The sequence below is a fragment of the Octodon degus genome, unplaced genomic scaffold (assembly GCF_000260255.1).
Source record: "Octodon degus isolate 3935 unplaced genomic scaffold, OctDeg1.0 scaffold00410, whole genome shotgun sequence".
Taxonomy (NCBI): domain Eukaryota; kingdom Metazoa; phylum Chordata; class Mammalia; order Rodentia; family Octodontidae; genus Octodon; species Octodon degus.
Genome location: NW_004524986.1, coordinates 355,003 through 376,072, shown reverse-complemented (window position 1 = coordinate 376,072; position 21,070 = coordinate 355,003). Strand labels below are relative to the sequence as shown.

General features: G+C 47.5%; 1 protein-coding gene across 1 annotated transcript; it reads left to right on the top strand.

Moving 5' to 3' along the window:
* The first annotated feature begins 10,240 nt into the window (after positions 1 to 10,240).
* On the top strand, positions 10,241 to 20,346 carry Dppa2 (developmental pluripotency associated 2). Its single transcript, XM_012513286.1, has 7 exons — positions 10,241 to 10,270; positions 11,931 to 12,072; positions 13,970 to 14,118; positions 14,229 to 14,282; positions 14,858 to 15,122; positions 17,404 to 17,599; positions 20,268 to 20,346. The coding sequence occupies exons 1-7, from the start codon at positions 10,241 to 10,243 to the stop codon at positions 20,344 to 20,346; spliced, it is 915 nt and encodes a 304-aa protein (XP_012368740.1).
* Positions 20,347 to 21,070: the final 724 nt, after the last annotated feature.

Sequence of the window (21,070 nt, the reverse complement as noted above, 5' to 3'; positions counted from 1 at the left end):
CAGAGGTGCACACACTTCCTGCGGCCCCAGCACTGGGGAGGCTGAGGCAGTAGGATCACAAATTCCAGGCCAGCCTGGGCTACAAAGTAAGGCTATCTCCAGTTAAATAAGTAAAGAAAGAGGCCAGGGAGACAGCTCAGTAGAATAAGCACATCCCTGGGTTATGGGCCTGAGTTCAATCCACAGTTCTGCTAAAAAATAAATAAATAAATAAATAAATAAATAAATAAATAAATAAAGGGGCCAGGGAGATGGCTCAGGACACTAAGTGCTTGCCTGGCAAGCGCCAGGGCCTGAATTCAATCCCTGGTTCCACCAATAAATCAATCAATCAATCAATCAATCAATAAAAGTAAAAATAAAAAAGGAAAGAAAGAAAATTTTGAACTCTGGCTAACTTACTAGAAGGGTCCTTTATAGCCCGCTTGGCCTCCTTATGTGGCGTTCTTTTCTTCCTCTCCCTGGGCTCAAGGCAAGGCCCCCTGGATATGGTCTGATGAGCCATTTCAGATCAGATAGATCAGAGATTTCCTCTGGGACCAGATCTCATCATAAAGTCAGGGAATGTGTAGAGTTTTCTTTTACTTGGGGGAAGCGGTATTACCTGGAATCAGTCAGGACCTTTTGCTTGCCAGGCAGGTGCTGTAGTGCTCAGCTAAAACCTCAGCATTTTTTTTTTTTTTTAGTCTTTTATTTGGTACAGGGTATCCTATGAAGCTCTGATGCAAGGTGATCCTCCTGTCTCCAACTCTCCAGCCCAGGATTTTTTTTTTTTTAATGTATTTAGACAGGGCCAGGGAGATGGCTCAGTAGAATAAGTGCTTCCTTGGCAAGTGCAAGGGTCTGAGTTCAATCCCCAGTTCCAGAAAAAAAAAAAAAGTATTCGAGTCCTACTCTTATTAAGTAGTTCAAGGTGTCCTAGAACTCACAGTGATTCTCCTATGTCAGCCACCTGAGTGCTAGGATTATTTATGTGGACCATCATGCCAGGCAGATGTTTTCATTTTTTATTTTTGTCTTTTTTGAGACAAGAGTCTTACTATGTAGTTCATGCTGGACTTGAACTCACTTTGTGGTCCAGGCTGGTCTCCAACTCACAGTGATCCTTCTGCCTCAGCCTTGGAGTGCTAGGATTACAGGTGTGCACCACCACTCTCACTGATCTTTTAATTTCTGAAGCCCTCTGCATTTCTTTTAGTACCTAGTACTTTGAGATAGTAGGTAGTGTTTGAGACTTGAAGTAGCAATATATGTTTGTGCAATTTAGCTACATAGTGAAACCCTGACTCAAGAGAAAGAAAATCTTATGAGCGAGGCCTGGTACTACACATATATAATCCTAGCACTTGGAAAGGTAAGGCAGGTGGATCACAGTATGAGGCCAGCTTGGACAACTCAGTGAGTTCAAGGTCAGCCTGAATTATACAGCCAGACCCAGTCTCCACAAAAACAGCTACACATGGTGGTACAGGACTATAATCCCAGCACTCAGGAGGCTGAGGCAGGAGGATCACTTTAGCTCAAGCTAACCTGAACTACCTAGCAAGACCCAGTCTCACCCCCCAAAACAGAAAAAAGAAAAAGTATAAATCAAAACAAAATAAGGGCTGGCCAGATAGCTCAGCAGAGTAAAGTGCCTGCTTAGGCAGAGCTGGGGTTCAATCTCCAGTGTGCCATGCTGGCCCCACCCCCAGGGTGCAATGGGACAGCTATTGAGACTGGGCAAGGTGGCACACGCCTGTGATCCCAGTGCTTGGGAGGCTGAAAACAGGAGAATCACTAGGAGTCTAATCTACGTAGTGAGACTCTGTATAAAATACATTAAAAAATTAATAATAATAATAAACACAAAATAAAAACAAGAGCCTTAGTTAGGTTGGAGGGTCAGCTCTGTGCTTTTCATTGTGGTCAACCTTGAGTATTTGTTACCTAACTGGCAACCTGCTAATATTTATCTCACTGGATTATAGTAATTAATGAAAATACATATAATGTACTAATTAATGAAAATACATATAATGTACTGCACCCACTGGAGGTCTACACACAAGTAATTTTTATTATTTTTATTTTTATTTTATTTTTTTGCAGAGCTGGGATTGAACTCAGGCCCTTGTGCTTGCCAGGGAAGCGCTTATTCTGCTGAGCCATGTCCCCAGTCCCTATACACAAGTAATTTGTAAGAATTTTATTCTACTCTTTCTTAGCTTCTGTTTTTTTAATATTATATTTCCCCAGGGGCTGGAGAGATGGCTCAGTGGTCTAAAGCACCTACTTAGAACAAGCTTGGCAAGGCATCAGGGACCACGGTTCAATCCCCCAGCACCACATGCCAGCCAGCCCCGCCCCCTGGTGGGCTGAGCTGGCCACACACACACACCACTCTCTCTCTCTCTCTCTCTCTCTCTCTCTCTCTCTCTCTCTCAAATAAATAAAAATAAAAAATAATTTAAAAAAAATATTATATTTCCCCAGAACAAAGCTTAGACTATTGGGCTGTTTCTCCATTGTTTGCAATTGAACCCCAGGGCTCCCTACCATAGGAGTTACATCCCCCACCATTTTTATTTTTCATTTAGAGACAGGGTCTCATTGAGCTGCCCACATGGGACTGACGCATCTGATCCTCCAGCCTGGGCCTCCACCCCTACTAGGATTACAAGCATAGTCCACTGTGCCTGGCTCAATTTAGTTCTTAAACTTTTTCTTTCCTAGTGGCACTGCCAATCAAACCCAAGACCTGATGCCTGCTAAGAGCTGCCTCGGAATTCTCACCTGGGTTGATTTTTGACTTCCATGGGCGCGAACACACAGCAAGGGGCAGACTAATCTCGGTTTCTCTTCCTAGTAGTTTTTCTCCCCGTATTCCATCTCACTTCCTTTTATTCACGCTACTGTGTGCATTTATTGAAATATACACAGCGGTAGCAACTGTCACTGAGGTGCAGCCCCAGCTCAATTCCAGCACTTGGAGGTCGAAGCAGGCGGACTGCAAGTTCAAGCCCCGCTTGGGAACCTAGCAGCCTAGGTTTCTGCCTCAATATTAAAAGTTGAATAAGTTTTTTTTTTTTTTTTTTTTTTTTTTCTCTGAATGCCCTCATGGCTGCTTTGGCTGGTTTGGCTGGTTTGGCCGGCTGGAGTGTTGTGAGGATCGAACTACAGCAACCTGAGGCTGACAGCTTTGTGGAAGCAGCCACTCAAACAACTGAGCTAAGGCCAGGCCCCAAGAACTGAGCTAAGGCTGGGCCCCCGTAAAAATTGAAAAAGAGGAGTCAGGAAGATGGCTCAGTAGAATAAGCACTTACCTGGCAGCCTCAAGGGCCTGAGTTCAATCCCTGGTTGCGACAACAATAACAACAAAAAAAAAAAAAAAAAAAAGTGGTGGAGGATGCAGCTCTGGTTTCACTGTCCAAAAGAAAACAAAAGGAGGAGGGCAGTCGCGGGACACGGATGGTGACCTGCATGTAGGACACGCTCACCTCAGTGTAGCGGTGCAGGCAAGTCCGGTGCAAGCGCGTCTGGAAAGAGCGTCCGGGAAGAGGTCTGGCGTCCTGCCGGCAGCCTCTGCAAAGACAGGGCCAAAGGAAGGAGATGGCGCAGGCGCTGTCCCCACAGGCCCGAAAGCTCAGTGGTAAGCGCTGACCACCTCCAGGCAGGCTCGGACGCCCAGGGCGGGGACCACAGGAGCTGTCCGGTTCGGGTGCGGGAGCTCAGCTGTTCCCTGAGAGCTCTGGAGTCTTGAGCCCAGGCTTTCCGCGAAGAGGGGGTGACAGGTCCCACCCCGCTCCTTTTAATTTTCTTCCAGTGGGAAAGTGGTAGAAATCTAGGCACAGGACAAAGTGCTCCGGGCCTAATGGTCCCCAGGTCAGAGCAGTGGTTCCCGTAAAAGGCATCTCTCCCTTTAAAGAAAGAATTTGGCTGTGGAACCCAGAGGGCCTCGTTTCTGGAAATGTAGCTTTCTACTGGCCTGTAGCAACACTTGTCCTTAGTTGATTTCTTCCGTTTCCCCTCCCCCTCGGCTTTCCTCATTCCTTTTCCTTTTCCTTTTCCGTCTTTTTCTTTTTGTGATACTGGGAACTGAACACAGGGCCTTCCCACTGGGTGACATTCCCAGCCCTTTCTATTGTTTTATTTCTTGGCTTTTATTTTATTTTTGGTATCAGGGATGAAACTCTGGACCTTGTGCTTACTAGGCAGGAGCTTATTTTGCTGAGCTGTATCAGATCTTTAGCCTCCGCTTTTACTGTGACTCCGTTGAGCAGCGTCGCAGGAGCCGGGCTGACTTGCAAGATCGGGTCCCTAGGGCGGCTCGGGCCGCCAGACCCTCGTGGGCCTCTTCTTTGCTTCTTGCTGTGAAGCAGCGGCCAAGCGAGCAGCGCGACCACCCCACAGGCAGGCCTGAATGTTGTTCAGGAAGTTCCCTAAGTCGGGCCAAAAGGCCAGCCCTCAGCCCCACAGGTAAACCAAATTCCGTTCATTGAGAATATCCCCTGGCTCTATTTTTTATTTTGAAGCAGAGTCTTACTAGGTCACTAAGATGACCTAGGCTGGTCTCGAACCTGTGATCCTCCTACCTCAGCCTCCCAGAAGGCTAGAATTACAGAAGTAAGCCACCATACCTGACCCTGAATTAACGGATAAGCCGAGTGATGGGTCCTGTTCTTCTCCATCCGAGGAGTGTAATTATTTTGGAGAGAAATGTCACACTCTGATGTATCTACCAGAGGAGTTCCCTGGTTTAAGTACCCCGTTTTTCTTAAAGAATTCAGGCAAAGAACTGGAAATGCTATGGCGGTGGCCTTGCAGGTACACATTCTTGAGCTCTAGGTCAGGGAGAGTAATTGATCAATGGTCCTAGATTATTTTTTGTTTGTTTGTTTGTTTGTGTGTTTTAAAAGTTTTTGCTGTGCTGAGGATTAAATCTAGGGTCTTGCACCTGCTAGGCAAGCTCTGCCATTTAATAGTTACATCCCCAGCTCCAAGGTGCTCTGGGCTTGAAATTCACCACCATGTGCGCACCCAGGATATAACTCAGAAGTTCAAGTCCAGCCTGGGCAAGTCAGAGACTTAGCCAGACCCTGTCTCAAAATAAAAATGGCTAGGGGGGTGGCTTAGTGCACAGGCCCTGGGTTCAATACCCAGTATCACAACAAGAAAACAGGAGGAAGAGGAGGAGACACTAGCCTGTGTGTCGTGTGAGGCACGGGTAGGCTGTTATACAGTGTGGTCCTGTTGCTGAAGACTTCACTAGAATTGACTTGAATAAAGGTGTGATGGTGCATGCCTGTCATCCCAGAACTCAGGAGGCTGAGGCAGGAGGACTGATGGGATTCTGAGTCCAGCCTGGCTATGTAATGCATTTGAGGCCAGCTTGCACTACTTAGGAAGATCCTATTTAAAAAAAAAAGTCCTGGTAGCCTGCATGCAGTGGTGTATACCACCACGCCCAGCTACTCAGGAGGCTGGCAGCAACACTGCAAGTCTGAAGAGCAGCCTGGGATCCATGGCAAGTTGCAGGTCAGTTAGGACTGCACAATGAAATCCTTCTTCAAAAAAAAAAACAAAACACAAAAATTTGTGGGGCCTGGTGGCATATACCTGTATCCCCAGCACTTGGGAGACTAAAGCAGGAGCATCACTGAATTCAAGGCCAGCCCAAGGGCTGGGAAGATGGCTCAGTAGAATAACTGCTTCCCTAGCAAGTCAAGGATAAGGGCCTGAGTTCAATCCCCACAAAAAAAAAAAAAAAAAAAAAAAAAGGCCAGCCTAAGCTACATAGGGAGACTGTCTCAAAAAGGCAATAAATAAATAAAAGTGAGGGGGGATTTGCCACTGGAGAGAAATGCTCTTGCATGTGCAGCAGCTAGGGAACTTAAAAAAAAAAAATCTGTTTTTATATAAACAAAGGGAGAGCTGGGCATGGTGGAGCACACATATAATCCATGAATTTGGGAAATGACGCAGGAGGACCACCCCGAGCTCTAGGCCAGCCTGTGCCAGCCTGAACCACATAGCGAGAACTACACAGTGAGACCCTACCTCAATGAAACAAAAACAAAGTGAAGTTGGCTGCTTACTAAGATGGAGCTGCAGGCAGGAAGGGCTGTAAACTGAACACAGGCTGGTCTGCACACTGAAGTCAGTCAGCAGGCTGGGCAGGCCTGGCCTTCTACCTGCGTGGAGGACACAGAGGGGATACCTAAGGGCTGGCTCCCAAGTGCTGTGAATTCCCAGAATTGGCGCAGCAGAGCCTGAAGCTCCCAGCATCAGCCAGCCTGCTCCCAGCTTGAAGACACTGCCAGGAGGTTGCTGCTCCTCAGGGGACAGTGCGGGCTTGGAACTTCCTGCCAGCCCCTCTGCCAGTGCCAGGACAATGTCAGAGAGCCCAATTCCCACACAGCCCAGGGGAGGGGCTCTTGATTCACCAAGAGGAAAGAGTATTCATTTGCCAAGGAACTGGGTAGGTCAAGGTTCGAATTTCAACAGGGGTGAGCACAGTCAGCCCATGGCTCAGGAATGCCTGCTACCTAAGAGGGCACTCACTGCTCTTGGGCACGTTCTGCGGGCACAGGATGGAACAGCTAGCAAGGGTCCCAGGATGTGGGACAAACACCCTACTAGGATGGTGCTCAGAGGCCTGGAGAAGGCGACAGTGTCCTGAACCAGGTAAAAAAGCTACATGGTCATGGTGGCGGAGGGCAAAGGGTGAAATGGCTGAAGAAGACAGGCCTGCAGGGATGGCTGTGCCCACCAGCTGATGCTTCCCGGGTCACTTGGAACCAGCGTGCAGTGGTTCCACTGCACGGTAGGTGCTGGGTCATCCTCTGCAGGCAGGGCTGGTGGCAGCAAGGCAGTGGCCAAACTGGGCCTTAATGAGATCCTGGGTACAGGGGACCCTGAAGTTTCTGGGGAGACTGGAGTGCAGCCAAATGGTCTGGGCTACAGGGGCAGGGCAGGGGCTTGGAGAGCGTGGTGTCCTGGGGACAAGAGAGGACAGGACAGGCAGCCCAGGCAGCTGGCAAGGGTGCCCTTTACCACCTGCAGACAAAACAAAACAAGGTCAGAGAGGCTGGAGGCTGAGGGAGGTCACCTGGGAGAATCTCCCAGACCTGAGCTGTGTGCAGTGCAGATCTGGGACCCAGGACCAGTGCTGCCCCCGTTTCCTGCCATGACCAGCCCAGTCCTTCTTTGAGGGACCTGCAGCCACCTCACCATGTCACTGTGTCACTGAGGAGAGCTAAGGCATTCTGCAGATCAGTGTGGACATGGAAACCCAGATCAGGATCAATGGTTGTTAAAGAAGTTTCAAGGGACCAGGTATCATTGGAGTTCTGCCCCAAGTGCACCTGAGGAGGTCTCTCATTTTATAAGCACTCACAGGAATCATTTCTGTAGTCTACATATGCACAGCAGGAATCAACATACCCTACTGGTTGAGGGCTTTTGGAATAAGAGATAGAGTAGAAAACCCCATTCAAACAGGTGTGGACAATCATTGAGAATTCCAGGCCAGGGATATAGAGACCTTGTCTAAAAATAAAATAAAATAAAATAAAATAAAATAAAATAAAATAAAATAAAATAAATTCATAACAAGGATGTGGTGGTACACACTTGTAATCCCAGCATCTGGGGGGTTGAGTCCAGCCTGGGTTATATAGGAAGTTTGAGGGCAGCCTCAACTATACAGCAATGGGCTGGGGAGATCACTCAGTAGAATAAGCGCTTGCCTGGCAAGCGCAAGAGCCTGAGTCCAATCCCTGGTTCCACCAAAAAAAAAAAAAAAAAAAAAACACAAACAAACAAACAAAAAACATACAGCAGGACTCTGTCTCAAAAGAAAAAAAAATAAAAATTATTATTAATATTATGTATTTATTTATTGCCAGACAAGCACTTATTCTACTGAACCAACTCCTGGCCCCTCCAAAAGTTAAATTAAATTTTAAAAAAAAAGAACTAGTGATTAACTCTGAAATCAGTCCTCAGGAGAGAGTGCACAAAGAGAGAGCCCTCTGGAAAGAAAACAAGATAATTTTTGTGACAAAGGCTCAAGAGAGCAGAAAATGTGACCAAGAAATCACTTTCCTGCATTCAAGCAGCCTCAGCCTCGAGCTAGGGTCCCCCAGGCCAGCACTGCTTTCTCTACACCCAGATAAGCAGTGGGCCACACCTGGGTGGGAAACGGAAGTTCCTGCACTTTGAGTCCCCCTGGGCCAGCCTTCGAGGTAGCGTCCAGGACTGTAGCGCTATTTACCATCACCTATCTCCAAAGTCATTTGGTCAAACCCCGCCCTGCCAGAGCTTCAGAACCAAGGAGTCTAAGAAGGACTTGACTTGCTGAATGTGGATTCTTGGAGCCACCCCCAAAATGTAATTGATAGGGGCTGGGAGATAGCTCAGTAGGATAAGCACTTGCCTGGCAAGTGCAAGAGTCTGAGTTCAATACCTGGTTCCGCAAAAAATAAATAAATAAATAAATGAATAAATAAATAAATAAATAAATGTAATTGAGGCCATCTAGGGTGGGTCTCCATCTAGGGTGGGTCTCCTGCTTCAGATTCCTTCCAGTTCCTCAAGCACATGCCACCATACCTGAAAGCCTTGCGGAATCTGCTCAAGGGCCCTGATCTTCACACTGCAGTGCTGTGGGCAGTGGCGCTAAAGGAGCTCTGGCTCCTCAGAGGGCTCCGGGACCCATCCACTTCAGCTGCTGCTGCAGGCTCTAGCCTGAAGCGCAAGTCCTCCAGTACCCCATTCCACTCTGTGTCTTGGTGTTTAGCTTTTGCTATTCTAGTAACTAAGCCTCTCCCTTTCTACTTTTTTTTTTTTTTTTTGTGGAACTGGGGAATTTAGGCCCTTGTGCTTGCCAGGCAAGCGTTTATTCTACTGAGCTATTGCCCCAGCTCCCCTTTCTACATTATTGCTGGCTATATTTCTATTCTCCCTATATCCTTTAGTCTGTCCTGACTTTGAAGCACTCTTCCTGCCTGAGCCTCCTGAGTGCTGGGATTACAGGTATGCACCATAACATCCACGGCAATGCTGAGTTTTAAGGTTGATCTTTTTTTTTTTTTTTGGTGGAATTGGGGATTAAACTCAGGCCCTCACGCTTACTAGGGAAGCACTGATTCCACTGAGCCATCTCCCCGGCCCTCTGAGGTTGAATTTGAATATATATTTTATTTAGAGAATACCTGATTAGTTTCTGTAATAAAACTACATATCTATTTTAGCAGTGGTAAAAGCAAGCTTAAGGTAAAAAAAAGTAGCTGAGTACAATGTAAGGTTCAAAGAGAAAACAAACTTTAATGCATTTAAAAGATAAAGGCTAAGAAAAAAAAAGATAAAGACTGCTGCTGGGCATGCTGACTCACACCTGTAATCCCAGCATTTGGGAGGCTGAGGCAGGAAGATCACTGCAAGAGACCAGCCTGGTCTCCAAAGTGAGCCCAAGGCCAGCCTGAGCAACAAAGTGAGACCTATTAAAAAAAAAAAAATCAAACAAATACTGGCCTGGAATGTACCATGGTTCTCCTAGTTCAGCCTTTAGAGCTGGGATTCTAGGCACACGCCACCATACCTAGATTCAATGTTTTCCCGTGCATAATAAATCTTACAGTACAACAAACATTGTCAAATTCATAATTTTTTTGCCTAGTGAAATTCTGTATCATTTCTAATTCTTTCTTTTATATTATTATTGTGTATTCTCTTTAAAAAATATTTAAAAGCTTGGGTCTTATCCTCAACTTCTAAAAACAAAAAATACCCATCAAATTTTACAACTAACATAAAAAAAAATGCTTGAAGTTCTCATCAGAATTGGTCTAGAATTATTCTTTAATTTTTGCCTAGAATTATTCTAAAAATGTTCTGGTCACTCATTCCCAACTTGTCAGCAAGATTTTGTCACTCTGTTTTCTCTCAAATCTCATCCTTAAAAGAATGAATTGAAAAATCTAAATTTAAAAAAAAAAAAGGAGCAACAGGATTGATTTAGTAATTCAAGTGTCACCTGGTCGAGAGCACAGGGTCCGGAGGCTGATAGGACCGTAAAACTGTGCACTGTCAAACACTGAGCGGGAGGAAGTAGAGGGGAAGGGAAACAGAGCCCTGGGTAACAGGAAGTAGAGGGAGAAATTTGCCTATAAAAGGAGAAGTCCGACGCCCTCAGGTAAAAAGGTGAAAGTCTCAGAGCGCCTGGGCCCCTGGCTTTGTCTCCTGGGTGGTCTTCAAGATGTCAGACAGCAGCCGCAGAGTTGGCGAGGTGAGTCTCCCTCCTAGTAGGATTTTTCTGCTCACTGAGTGCTCTCCGGCCTTTCTGGGTCCCTTACTTGGTGTTTTTGCTACCAGTCAAGTTCTGGGTACAAGAAATCTCCTTCTTGGAGCCTCTTCCACACACTGATTGCGGCTTCTCCTTTTCAAGCTTCACACTCTGCCTGCGGTTGGGTAAGAGGAAAGAAAATGATTTTCCATCTCTCGTCCGAAGAAAACTGTTTATGTTCGTGAGAAAAGAAGGGTTGTCACTGGGCAAGAGATGAAATCTAAAAGAAATGAAGCACTCAAGTTTAAAAAGAAAAGAAATGGGTACCGTGGAGAAAGCTAGATGCAAATAACTGGGTTGATGGTTTTTTCTCTCCAAGAAAAAAAAGTGAAAAACTCCCACTCTCCTGGCTCCCAGTGGGTTTTGGGGCGGGGCTGGAGCAATCCTGGACGAGATGAGGTGGGAAAACCGTGCATTTACGGGATTTACTCCCCAGGGCAGAGCAGGGCTCCAGCCGCGCCAGTCGCGTGGTGGCTACCAGCTGGCGCTGCCTCCGGAGCCAGGGGGATCGGTGTGGCCAAGCTTGGGGAAAGTGACATACAAATGCAGAAACCACTAACTGCAGCTAAGAGTCAGCGGGTAATGGGAGCCATTGAATTTAAATTGGGGCCGGGGAGGGCGTGGCCGCGGCCTCCGGAGAGGTCACAATGGGCCGGGAAGGGGTTTTCACCTAAGGGGGCGAACTCAGCTCCGGGCCGCACTCCCAGGCCTCTCTTACCTCGTTAGGCCTAGAGTTTTGGTGCGTAGAACAGGCAAGCAGATTGCTACAAGCAGACTGAGGGATACGGAAAGTGCCAGCCAGTGTGGGTTCCGGCCTCCACCTGCGCTCCGCACTGCCTTTGCGCAGTGCGCTAACCTCGCGCCGGCAGAGCCCTCGCCTGGCGCGCCCAGGGCCTGGGCTCCACCGCTGACAGCACAGGGCAATCAGCAGAACACAGCCCAGACCCCAAAGGCTGCCTGCCCCTCGGTGTGGGGGCTGCGTAATTCCGCTGAAGGACCAGTCAACCCGAAGAGTCAGTCGTGCTGCGCTCCCAGGCCAGGCCTGCTCAGGCATTTGCAGGCCCACCGTGGGGGCTTACTTTTGGCTTTAACCTGAGCGGCTCCGGAGGGTTCTCAGCAAGTAGGGTTCGGCCTACAGATGGGGAAGTCAGAGGTGTGCGGATGCGGAGGGCTGCTGCTTGTGCGGTGGGCTTCACCCCCGTTTAGGCAGGCGTCTTGTAGAAGTCGGAAGGGCGAGAAAGAACATTTTGGATGCAGATTCAGAGCCGGGAAAGTACTTGTTCTAGCTCCGGTAGAGGTGGGGAAAGTTCCGATTTCAAACCCTTTCTTCCGTTTTCTCTTTCACCACACACTTGTAAATTGGTTTTTGCTGGTTCCCTCATTATTCCCTTTAGTTAAGAGTTCTGCTAATCACATCGCGCTCGCTCACAGGATCTCAGTGCTTTTCCATCCACAGGCCTCACCTCTGCATTCCTTGGCTGTGCCGGGAAAGCGAGCTGTCGGCCGGGGGTGCAGCTCAGGGGCTTGTAAATTCCCGGTACCCAAAAAAAGAAAGAGAGCAGTTACTGGAGTCAAACTATCTGTGACTGCCTTCTCTTTTCAGAACGGCTTAGAGGAGGATGGAGATGAGGAAAATGTCATTTTAACTCTGGTTCCAATCACAGAGGAAGACAATCTGCGAATGGAGCCAGATGTTTCATCAACTGCAGGACTCGCACCTATGAGTCTCGGGGAGACCGATACCGGTACGGGAACAGACCGCGGGTTAGCAGCTCTGGAGAAGTAAAGTTCTTCTCTGTTCTCTTTAACTATACAACCTTAAATCTCACCTGTTACTTGTGCTAATAGCTCTCAGATTAGGGGAACTGCCTTGCTTTAAAGATGCAAACTAGGCCAGTGTCACTCTGGACAGCGCTTTTTTGTATTTCAGGGAAGGGCCTACAGGGTGTTCTGGGTCTCACTACTAGATTGAACTCCTAGTGATCCACCCGTTTACAGCTCCCAAAAACTGGTATTACAGGCATGCACTACCACGCCCAGTCTCAATTGCCATCTCATCATGCCTTAGGGGTGGGGCTGGCATGGCTGGCCCAGGCCAGGGTTCAATCCCTCCCCCCACCATGCTTGCAGGCACTTCAATCCACGGACCTATTGGGCTGGCCCTTAGACAGCATTTCTATGGGGCAGCAGAGGGCAGTTCCACAATTCACAGCCCACAGAGCCCCAGCTCTTCCTGGAAAACTGAATGGGGTGGTGGTACCTCTTAGCAATAGAGCAATGGCTTAACATGCACAGGACCCCATGTTCAATTCCCAGCAGTGGGGAAAAAGGAAGGCTTGTCTTTTGGGGGGTTTTAGTGGTTTTTTTTTTTTTTTTTTAGAAAGAGGCTCACTATACAGTTCAGGCCCTGAGCTCACTACATAGATCAGCTCAGGCTGGCCTTGAATTGGCCTGGAGTTGGCAGCAATTCCTCTGCCTCAGCCTCTTGTACAAGATGTCCACATTTCTTGAACTATTGGGCTCTACTTCAGCCTCCTTCCTGTTAGGATTATAGGCATGCCAGTATGACTAGAATTACAGGTGTGCCAGGATTACCAAGCCTGGCCCATTGGGAAAGAAAAGGCTAATACACATTTGCCTCTTATTAAGATTAAGTGGGGTGTTTTCTTGTTTGCTTTGCTTTTTCCTTTTATGTATTTGGAACAAGTTCTCACTGTGCAACTCAGACAGTGATCCTCCTGTTTTCAACCTCCCCAGGGCAGGGATTGTAGGCATGTGCCCACACTGGGACTCAGTCACTGGCTCAGTGCGTGGGGGGGGGGCAGCATGACTTGCCAAGAATCAAACCCCAGTCCCTGCACCTGTCTAAGCAGGCGTTTAGTCCACTGAGCTATTTCCCTGGCCCTTAGGTGATTTTTTTTAAAAAGGTGTTGTTTTTGCTTGGTGAGTTATCACTGATAAATATCTGCAAGCCCTCAAAAATCATAGTACAGGACCCAGTATCTCTCCTCAGAGATGACTTTCTATGACTTCATAGGAAGATGTCAAATAAATTTAATTTTCTGGTTGAGAAGAGACTGCAAGAGGAAGTAAATAGTGATGGATTAGAGTGAATCAAAATAAGGAGAGCTGCTAAGAAGTGGAAGAGCATTGTCAGCTTGTGGAAGGTTTAGGGATGGTATCTTTGATTTTCATAGGAGTAGCTGATATTTGTGTTTCAAAGTTTAGACACTTTATTGGATAAATAAATACCATATAAGGCTCTATACAAGTTGTTGCTGGACTGGAGATACACTTCAGTGACACAGGTGCCCAGCAAGTGCGAGGTCCTGAGTTCGAGTCTCAGTACACACACACAAAAGACCTAAGTTATTGCCAAAAAAAAAAAAAAAAGGTGTATGTGATATCTAAAAAAAAATAGTTTGGGATCTAAGCACAGGTTTGAGTCCCCAATTTGTCTTTTTAGGGGCGATGCTATCTTGGGCAAGTCTCTTAATTTGTGGATCTGTTGTCTTATTTCTAATAGGAGTAAGAAAATGATATGCCGGTCTACTGGTTTGTGAGAGCAGCTTTGTGAAATGGTAAAAGAACTGCGCAGACCTTAACTGACTGACAGCTGCTTTTGGTCCACTCTTTTCTCAGCTCACCTTCCACAAAAGAAGGAAGAGCTCAGACCTAAGGGCAAAGCGGTGGTGCCCCCCTTGCCGACCGTCCTGCCTCCGGTGACCGAGGTGGCCCGGGACACCCTGCGGAGCTGGTGCCAGCAGTTCAACTTGAGCACGGACGGCCAGGTGTGTACGGATGGCCAGGTGCGTACCGACGCACCCGTGCAACACTGCTGTTTGAACGAGCGCGGCGCCGTTGCCCCTTGTAACCCCTCTTTTCCTTTCAATTTCCATAGAAAATCGAGGTCTACTTGCGGCTACAGAAGCACGCGTACCCCCAACAGGAATGTGTGAGTTTCAGGGGATGGCGCTGCGGGGGTGGCTGGCATTGTGGGGTGCCCTTCTCTGCTTATATCTCCATAGGTGCTGGCTCTAAGGCAGGGTTTCTTTTACTTCTATTCCCTTTTCTTTGAGAGATGTATTATTCTGTGGTCCTGGGGATGGAAGCCAGCTCTTTGAACTGAGCTAGGCCCTGGGATACAACCACTGGAATTTCTCCCGGCTGAGAACCAGCGCTCTGAGAAGGCAGCGCTTCTAACCCTTGCACCGTGATGCGCACAGCCGGGTCTGTGTAAAGGATGGCGAGACAGACACCAAAGTCAGAAATCACACTGCTGGGGGCCTGCCCCGTAGCTCAGTTCTTTAAGTGGCTGCCTCAACAAAGCAGTCAGGCTCAGGTTGCGGTGGCTCCATCCCTACAACTCAAGCCAGCCAAACCTGCCCTGAAGGCATTCGGAGCAAAAACAAAACAAAACAAAACAAAACAAAACAAAAAAAAAAAAAAAAAAAAAAAAACCAAAGAAAAACGAAAGAAAGAAAGAAAAGAAAAGAAAGAAATCACACTGCTTACAATTTTCATCTGCAGGAAGTGCCTGGGACATCCAAGGAGGCCAAACTGCAGCGAAGCTTCAGGAAACGCAGGGCGAGGACCAAGAGAATGAAAGACCTGGTGGAAGGGCTGGAGAGGAGTTTGAAAGAGGAGGAGGCCAATGTGGTCGAAGTGGTGACTTCCGCTCAGGCGTCCATGCTGGCGGCTTGGGCACGCATAGCGGCGAGAGCTGGTCGGCCCAGAGCTGTGACTTCCTGTCCCATTCCCAGTGATGTGGAGGCCTTCTTGCCACAAGCCCTTGGTAAGATGGACCTGAGGGTGTGACCTCTTTAGAGTAATGAGGCCAGTGTTTATTAGAACAAGGCTGAAAAGTAATAAAAGTGGAGGAGTTAGTTAACATATTCGTGGATTGGAATTTGAGTTTCCAAAGGGTTTATTTCTTCCTTGGTCATGAATAGCCAAGTTCTGGTTTTATTTATTTGCTTACATATTTTGCAGAACCAGGGATTGAACTCAGACCCTTGTGCTTGCCAGGCAAGCGCTTATTCTACTGAGCTATCTCCCCAGCTCCCATTTTATTTTTTTCTTTCTTTTTTTTTTCCCCCTATTTTATTTTTAAAATATATTTAGTACGGGATCTTACTACACAGATTGGACTCGTAGTGATGCTCATGTTTTCAGCCTCCCAAGCATTAGGATTATAAGCGCACCACCACACCATCTCAATCACTGTCTCAGCACACCCCAGGGGTAGGGCTGGCTAGCATGCTATGGATCTGTGTCTGCCTAAGTAGGCGCTTTAATCCACTGAGCTATCTCGCAGTCCCCTAAATTTTGATTTTCTGAGACAGGGTCTCACTGTGTAGTTCAGGCTGGCCTCAAAACTCAGGGAGATCTTCCTGCTTCTGCCTCCTGTGTACTGACATCACAGGCATGCACTGCCACACCTGGCTCAAATAGCCAAGTTTTGGTGGGATGGGTCCTTATGCCAGCAGGTTGAGTGTGGACCCTTTATCATCTCTAAATAGAATTGCCAGCTGGGAAGCCAGCATAACCTAATATTGTAGCCAGGCAGTGTGTTGGATGCCTGTAATCTCAGCACTCAGGAGTTTGAGGCTAGTCTGGACTATGTTAGGAGTTTTGTGACAGCCTGAACTGGCTAGCAAGACCCTGTCTCAAACATTAATAACACGACAGTTGGTTATTACCTGAGGTCTTCTCTCTTCCTTAAAGGTATTCGCAAATATACCCAGGTGTGGTGGTCAACACCTGTAATCCCAGAACCTAGGAAGCTGATTAAGGATTGCCATGAGTTCAAGTCCAGCCTAAACTACACAGTAATATCCTACCTAAAAAAAAAAAAAAAAAAAATCCAGGGGCCGGGGAGATGGCTCAGTGGAGTAAGCGCTTCCCTGGCAAGCACAAGGACCTGAGTTCAATCCCCAGTTCCACAAAAAAAAAAAAAAAAAAAATTCAGAGCCAGTGATACAGCTCAGTGGCACAGTGCCTACCTGGTAAGCACAAGGTCCTGAGTTTGATTCCTGGTACAAAAAAAGGAAGGAAAACAAAAAGATTTCTCAGGACATAGATCCCAAATCAAACCTCCCCCACCCCTTTTCTTTCTTTCTTTTTTTTTTTAATATTTATTTATTTATTTATTTGTGTGTGTGGCCAGCTCAGCCCACCAGGGGGCGGGGCTGACTGGCATGTGGTGCTGGGGAATTGAACCGCGGTCCCTTGTACTTTGCTGAGCTTGTTCTAAGTAGGTGCTTTAGACCACTGAGCCATCTCACCAGCCCCCACCCCCCACCCCTTTTCTGATGTTGGGGATTTTGTTTTGTTTGAGACTGTATAGTTCAGGCTGACCTTGGTCTCTTGGTGATCCTCCTGCCCCAGCCTCTGAAGTGCTGGGATCCCAGGCATGACCGCCATACCTACATCATGCTCAGCAGTGAGTCCCGGTCCCACCCATGGTAGAAAGCACTGCTCTGCCAAGCTACACCCAGCCCCTGGGCTGGGGAATGCTGTGCAGCTACTTAGGCAAATGAGCTAGGTCCCAGTGCTGCAACTGTCTTGGCCCTGGGAAAGGGACATTTGTTACCTCCTCTATAAATAAGAAAAGCAGGAAGCTGGGGATGTACCACAGTGGCCCAGCACTAACCTAGCCCTGTGTTCTACTCTTTCACTAGAAAAGAGGCGGGGATGAATATATTTAAGAAGTGTGCTTAGGGCCGGGGAGATGGCTCAGTAGAATAAGCACTTGCCTAGCAAGCGCAAGGGTCTGAGTTTAATCCCCGGTTCTGCCAAAAAAAAAAAAAAAAAGAAGTGTGCTTGTGTAGGACTTCCAGAAGTTAGCAGAAATCCTGGACCCAAAACAAAGTAAGCATTCTGAAAAGGCAGCAGTTGCTTCTCTTGTGCTGCGTGGTCTGTACAGCTGGGTCACAACAACTTTAGTCCACATCTTCAGCACCTCAGTGGATTTGCTAGCAGGATACGAATGCATATTTGAGAGTGCCTGCTAGGGCTGCCGTGGAGAGCTGTCTCCATCCTGCTGTTTACCTCTTTCTCTGTCCCTTCCCCAGGTGGCAGATGGTGTGTGGTCCACGGCCAGCTTCGTGCTGCAGATGTGGCGGGCTGGGTTCGCCTGCAGTTCTGCGCAGGTGACACCTGGGTCCCTGACACTCCTAGGAGAATGACCTCCTTCACTCTACTACCAGCCTGCATCTTCCCATCCCCAGGAACAGAAGATAACCTGCTATGTCCTGAGTGTGTTCAGAGGTAATGTGTTCTGTCCTGACTTCTTAAGCAGGGCACATGTCAGATACTCTCTTGGGGACAAAAAAAAAGAAGCCCATGAAGCACAATCATGGAACCCAACCACAGCAAGCTAAGAAAACCACTGGACAGTGACTACCAGAGGAGCCCAGGGGCACTTCAGGAGCGGTCCCATGGGCTGAGCATGCAGTGAAGTCCTAACCTGCCCCTTAAATAAAAAGATCCACTGTAAACATGGAAATAAGGGATCGAGACACTTTTTTTTTGAGACACTTTAAAGCAAACTTTACAGAGCAAAATGCAAGATAACAGGAAAAAGATGTCATGGTGAACACCTATAATCCTAGCATTCAGGGGAAGCTGAAGCAGGAGGATCCCCACAAATTCATGGCCAGCCTGGGTTACATGGCAAGACCCTGTCTCAAACAAAACCACAACAGAATCCAGAATAAAGCCTAGCTAAGAAACAAGCACCCCCCAAGGTCATTAGCATACAAACTGCAGGCTTGAGTGTAAGAACTGCTACTGCCTGCCAAACCCTGAGAATAGTGTCTTAGTGGAACACTGGGACTCCGACAACATGCACAGATGCTGGGAGCTGGGGAGCAGGGGAAGGTGCAGCTGTGGGTGGAGGCACGGCGGGGGCAGCAGGCGGACTTCAGGACAGACCTGGCTGGGCACTATCCTGCGAGGCAGTGAGGTCCATGGCCCTGAGACTGGCAGGACATCCTGCGGCTCTTGTGTGTGGTTTGAGACCGGCCATCAGCAGCCTGCTCAAGCTTGGCCTTGAGCTTGAATCTTTGAATGTCAGGCTCCCTGAGTGCTGCAGCGACAGGCATTGTACCTTTGAGAGTATGTAGAAAGGGACAACAGAAGTAAACAATTTTGCTGCACTTTTTAAATTGAGCATGTGAAGAGTTTGCCAACAGGACATTTTGATATTTTTTTTCTTTCTTGGAAGTGGGATCTTACTGTATAGTTCAGGCTGGCCTCAAACTCCTGACCATCCTCCTGCCTCAGCCTTAATTTGTCCCCTCTTCCCTATTTTTTCTCCCTTTCTCATCTCACTTTAATTTCAGTTACTTTTTTTGTTTGTTATGGCAGAACTGGGGATTGAACTCAGGCCCCTGCGCTTGCCAGGGAAGCACCTATTCTGCTGAGCCATCTCCCCGGCCCAGAAATAGATTTCCTTTTTTAAATGTCTACAGGGTCTCACTACACAGATCCAACTGATAGTGATCCTCTTTTTTTTTTTTTTTTTTTTTTTTTTTTTTTTTGTGGAACCGGGGTTTGAACTCAGGCCCTTGCGCTTGCCAGGGAAGTGCTTATTCCACTGAGCCATCTCTCTGGTCCCTCAGTTACTTTTTTTTTTTTTTTTTTGGCAGAACTGGGGATTGAACTCAGGGCCTTGCACTTGCCAGGCAAGCACTTATTCCACTGAGCCATCTCCCCGGCCCTGATTTCAGTTACTTTGTCATATTGGGTACTGAACATGGAGCCTTGGCACTGAGCTATATGTTCATCCTTTTTTACATTTTTCTTGAGGCAGGGTCTTGCTCTGCAGCCCATGCTGACCTTGAACTAGATGGCAATTGCCCCCTGCATCAGCCTCCTGAGTGTATTTTATTTTTTTGAGAGAGGAGCTTGCTGAATATAGGTTGCCCTAGGCCTGGCCAAACCTGTGTTCCTCTTGCATTGGGCTTCTCGGGTGGTGGGAGTATAGGCATGCAACACCATGCCTGGTTCCCTGTCCATCCCTTTTGTTTTGAAATTATGAGGGTCTCTCAGATGCAGGCTGGCATCAAACTTTTATCCTCTTGCCTCAGCCTCCCAGGGTGCCAGGATTACAGGTCTGCACCCCACACCTAGCTTCTATTTCTCTTTTTTTTTTTTTTTTTTTGTCCTTTTTGAGATAAGGTCTCACTATACAGTTCAGGCTGGCCTTGAGTTTACTTTGTAGACCAGGCTGGTCTTTGAACTCACAACGATCTTCCTGCCTCAGCTTCCCCAGTGCTGGGATTATAGGCATGCACCACCATGCCTGGCCCATTTCTTTTTTTCCTTCTGTATTAAGGACAGGGTCTCTCACTATGTAGATCACGCTTGTAGTGATTCTCCTGTGTTCAGCCTCCCAACTGCTGGGATTACAGGCTCACACCACCATGCCCAGTCTCAATTGCTGTCTTAGTGCACCCCAGGGGTGGGGCTGGCATGGCACACCAGGGATCCAACCCTAGTCACTGCACTCTGCCTAAGCAGGTGCTTTAGTCCACTGAGCTATCTGGCCAACCCATAATATTTATTTTTTGTTTCGTTTTTGCAGTACTGGGGATTGAACTCAGGACCCTGTGCTTGTGAGGCAGGTGCTTATCCTACTGAGCTACCTCCCCAGCCCAGGTCCATTTATTTTAATGAGTGAATCAGAAGCATTTGTAGGTGAGGAGCTGTGAGAAGTGCAAGGAAAGCTGAAGTGAGGCTGGGAGGCCCGAGAACAAGCGGACAGTCGTGTACCTTTGCTTATGACGCCGTCCTTTGCTGTAGCTATAGGCAGCTGACAAACCGCCTCAGCACTCTTAACAGATCCTTTATGGGATTTTGGAAGGATTTGGTGTGGAGTGGTTTATCACACTAGTAACCTTTTACATCTATGTTTATCTGATTTGTCTCCTAGGAATAAGAAGGTGATGAGGAAAATAATTATGGGAGAGAAGATGAGACATCCTGTAGGAGACCAAAACATGCCCCCTTAGTCACTGGTGGAAGTGTCACTGTGATCTGAAGGTGACTGAGAACTGAACAAGAAGCTTTCCGCCTTCCCATTCTTGTCTAAAACTCGGGACATAAGTACACTCACGTCTCCTGCCATCTCTACCAGGGTACAGGGAGTGGAGCCCCTAGGGCGTGCAGCAGTGCTGCCATGCAGATGGGACCCTGGTGTCTCTGGCGTCCCTTGGGACCAAGAGCCAGGCTTCTTAAGTACTTATGATACAGGAACAACTTGCTTTGCTTTTGTTGTGATTAATATATTAACATATATACAGATAGATATATATGGGGTTTTTGTTTGCTTTTGTTTTTGTTTTTTTGAGACAGGGTCTTACACAGTGCTGGCCAGTCATGAACTCACTATGCAGATGAGGCTGTCCTTGAACTTGCAGTGATCTCCAGCCTCAGCCTCTAATGCTGAATTCCAGGTGTGCACTACCGCCTGGCTCTGTTCTAAGTAATAGATTTTAGAGCAGGATAGGTTTGCAGGGAAGTTGAGCAGGAGTGTGTGTGGCTCATGTCATGTCATGTTTCATTCTTTCTTGTCCACAGTACCAGGGATTAGGGATTAGGCTCAGGGGCACCTGATACGGTGTTTGGGCATATATATATATATGTATATATATAATGTAGTACAGTGTCATCATAGACCTGAACTTGTGGTGATCCTGTTTTCAGCCTCCGAGGTGTTGGGGTCATTGGTGCGCA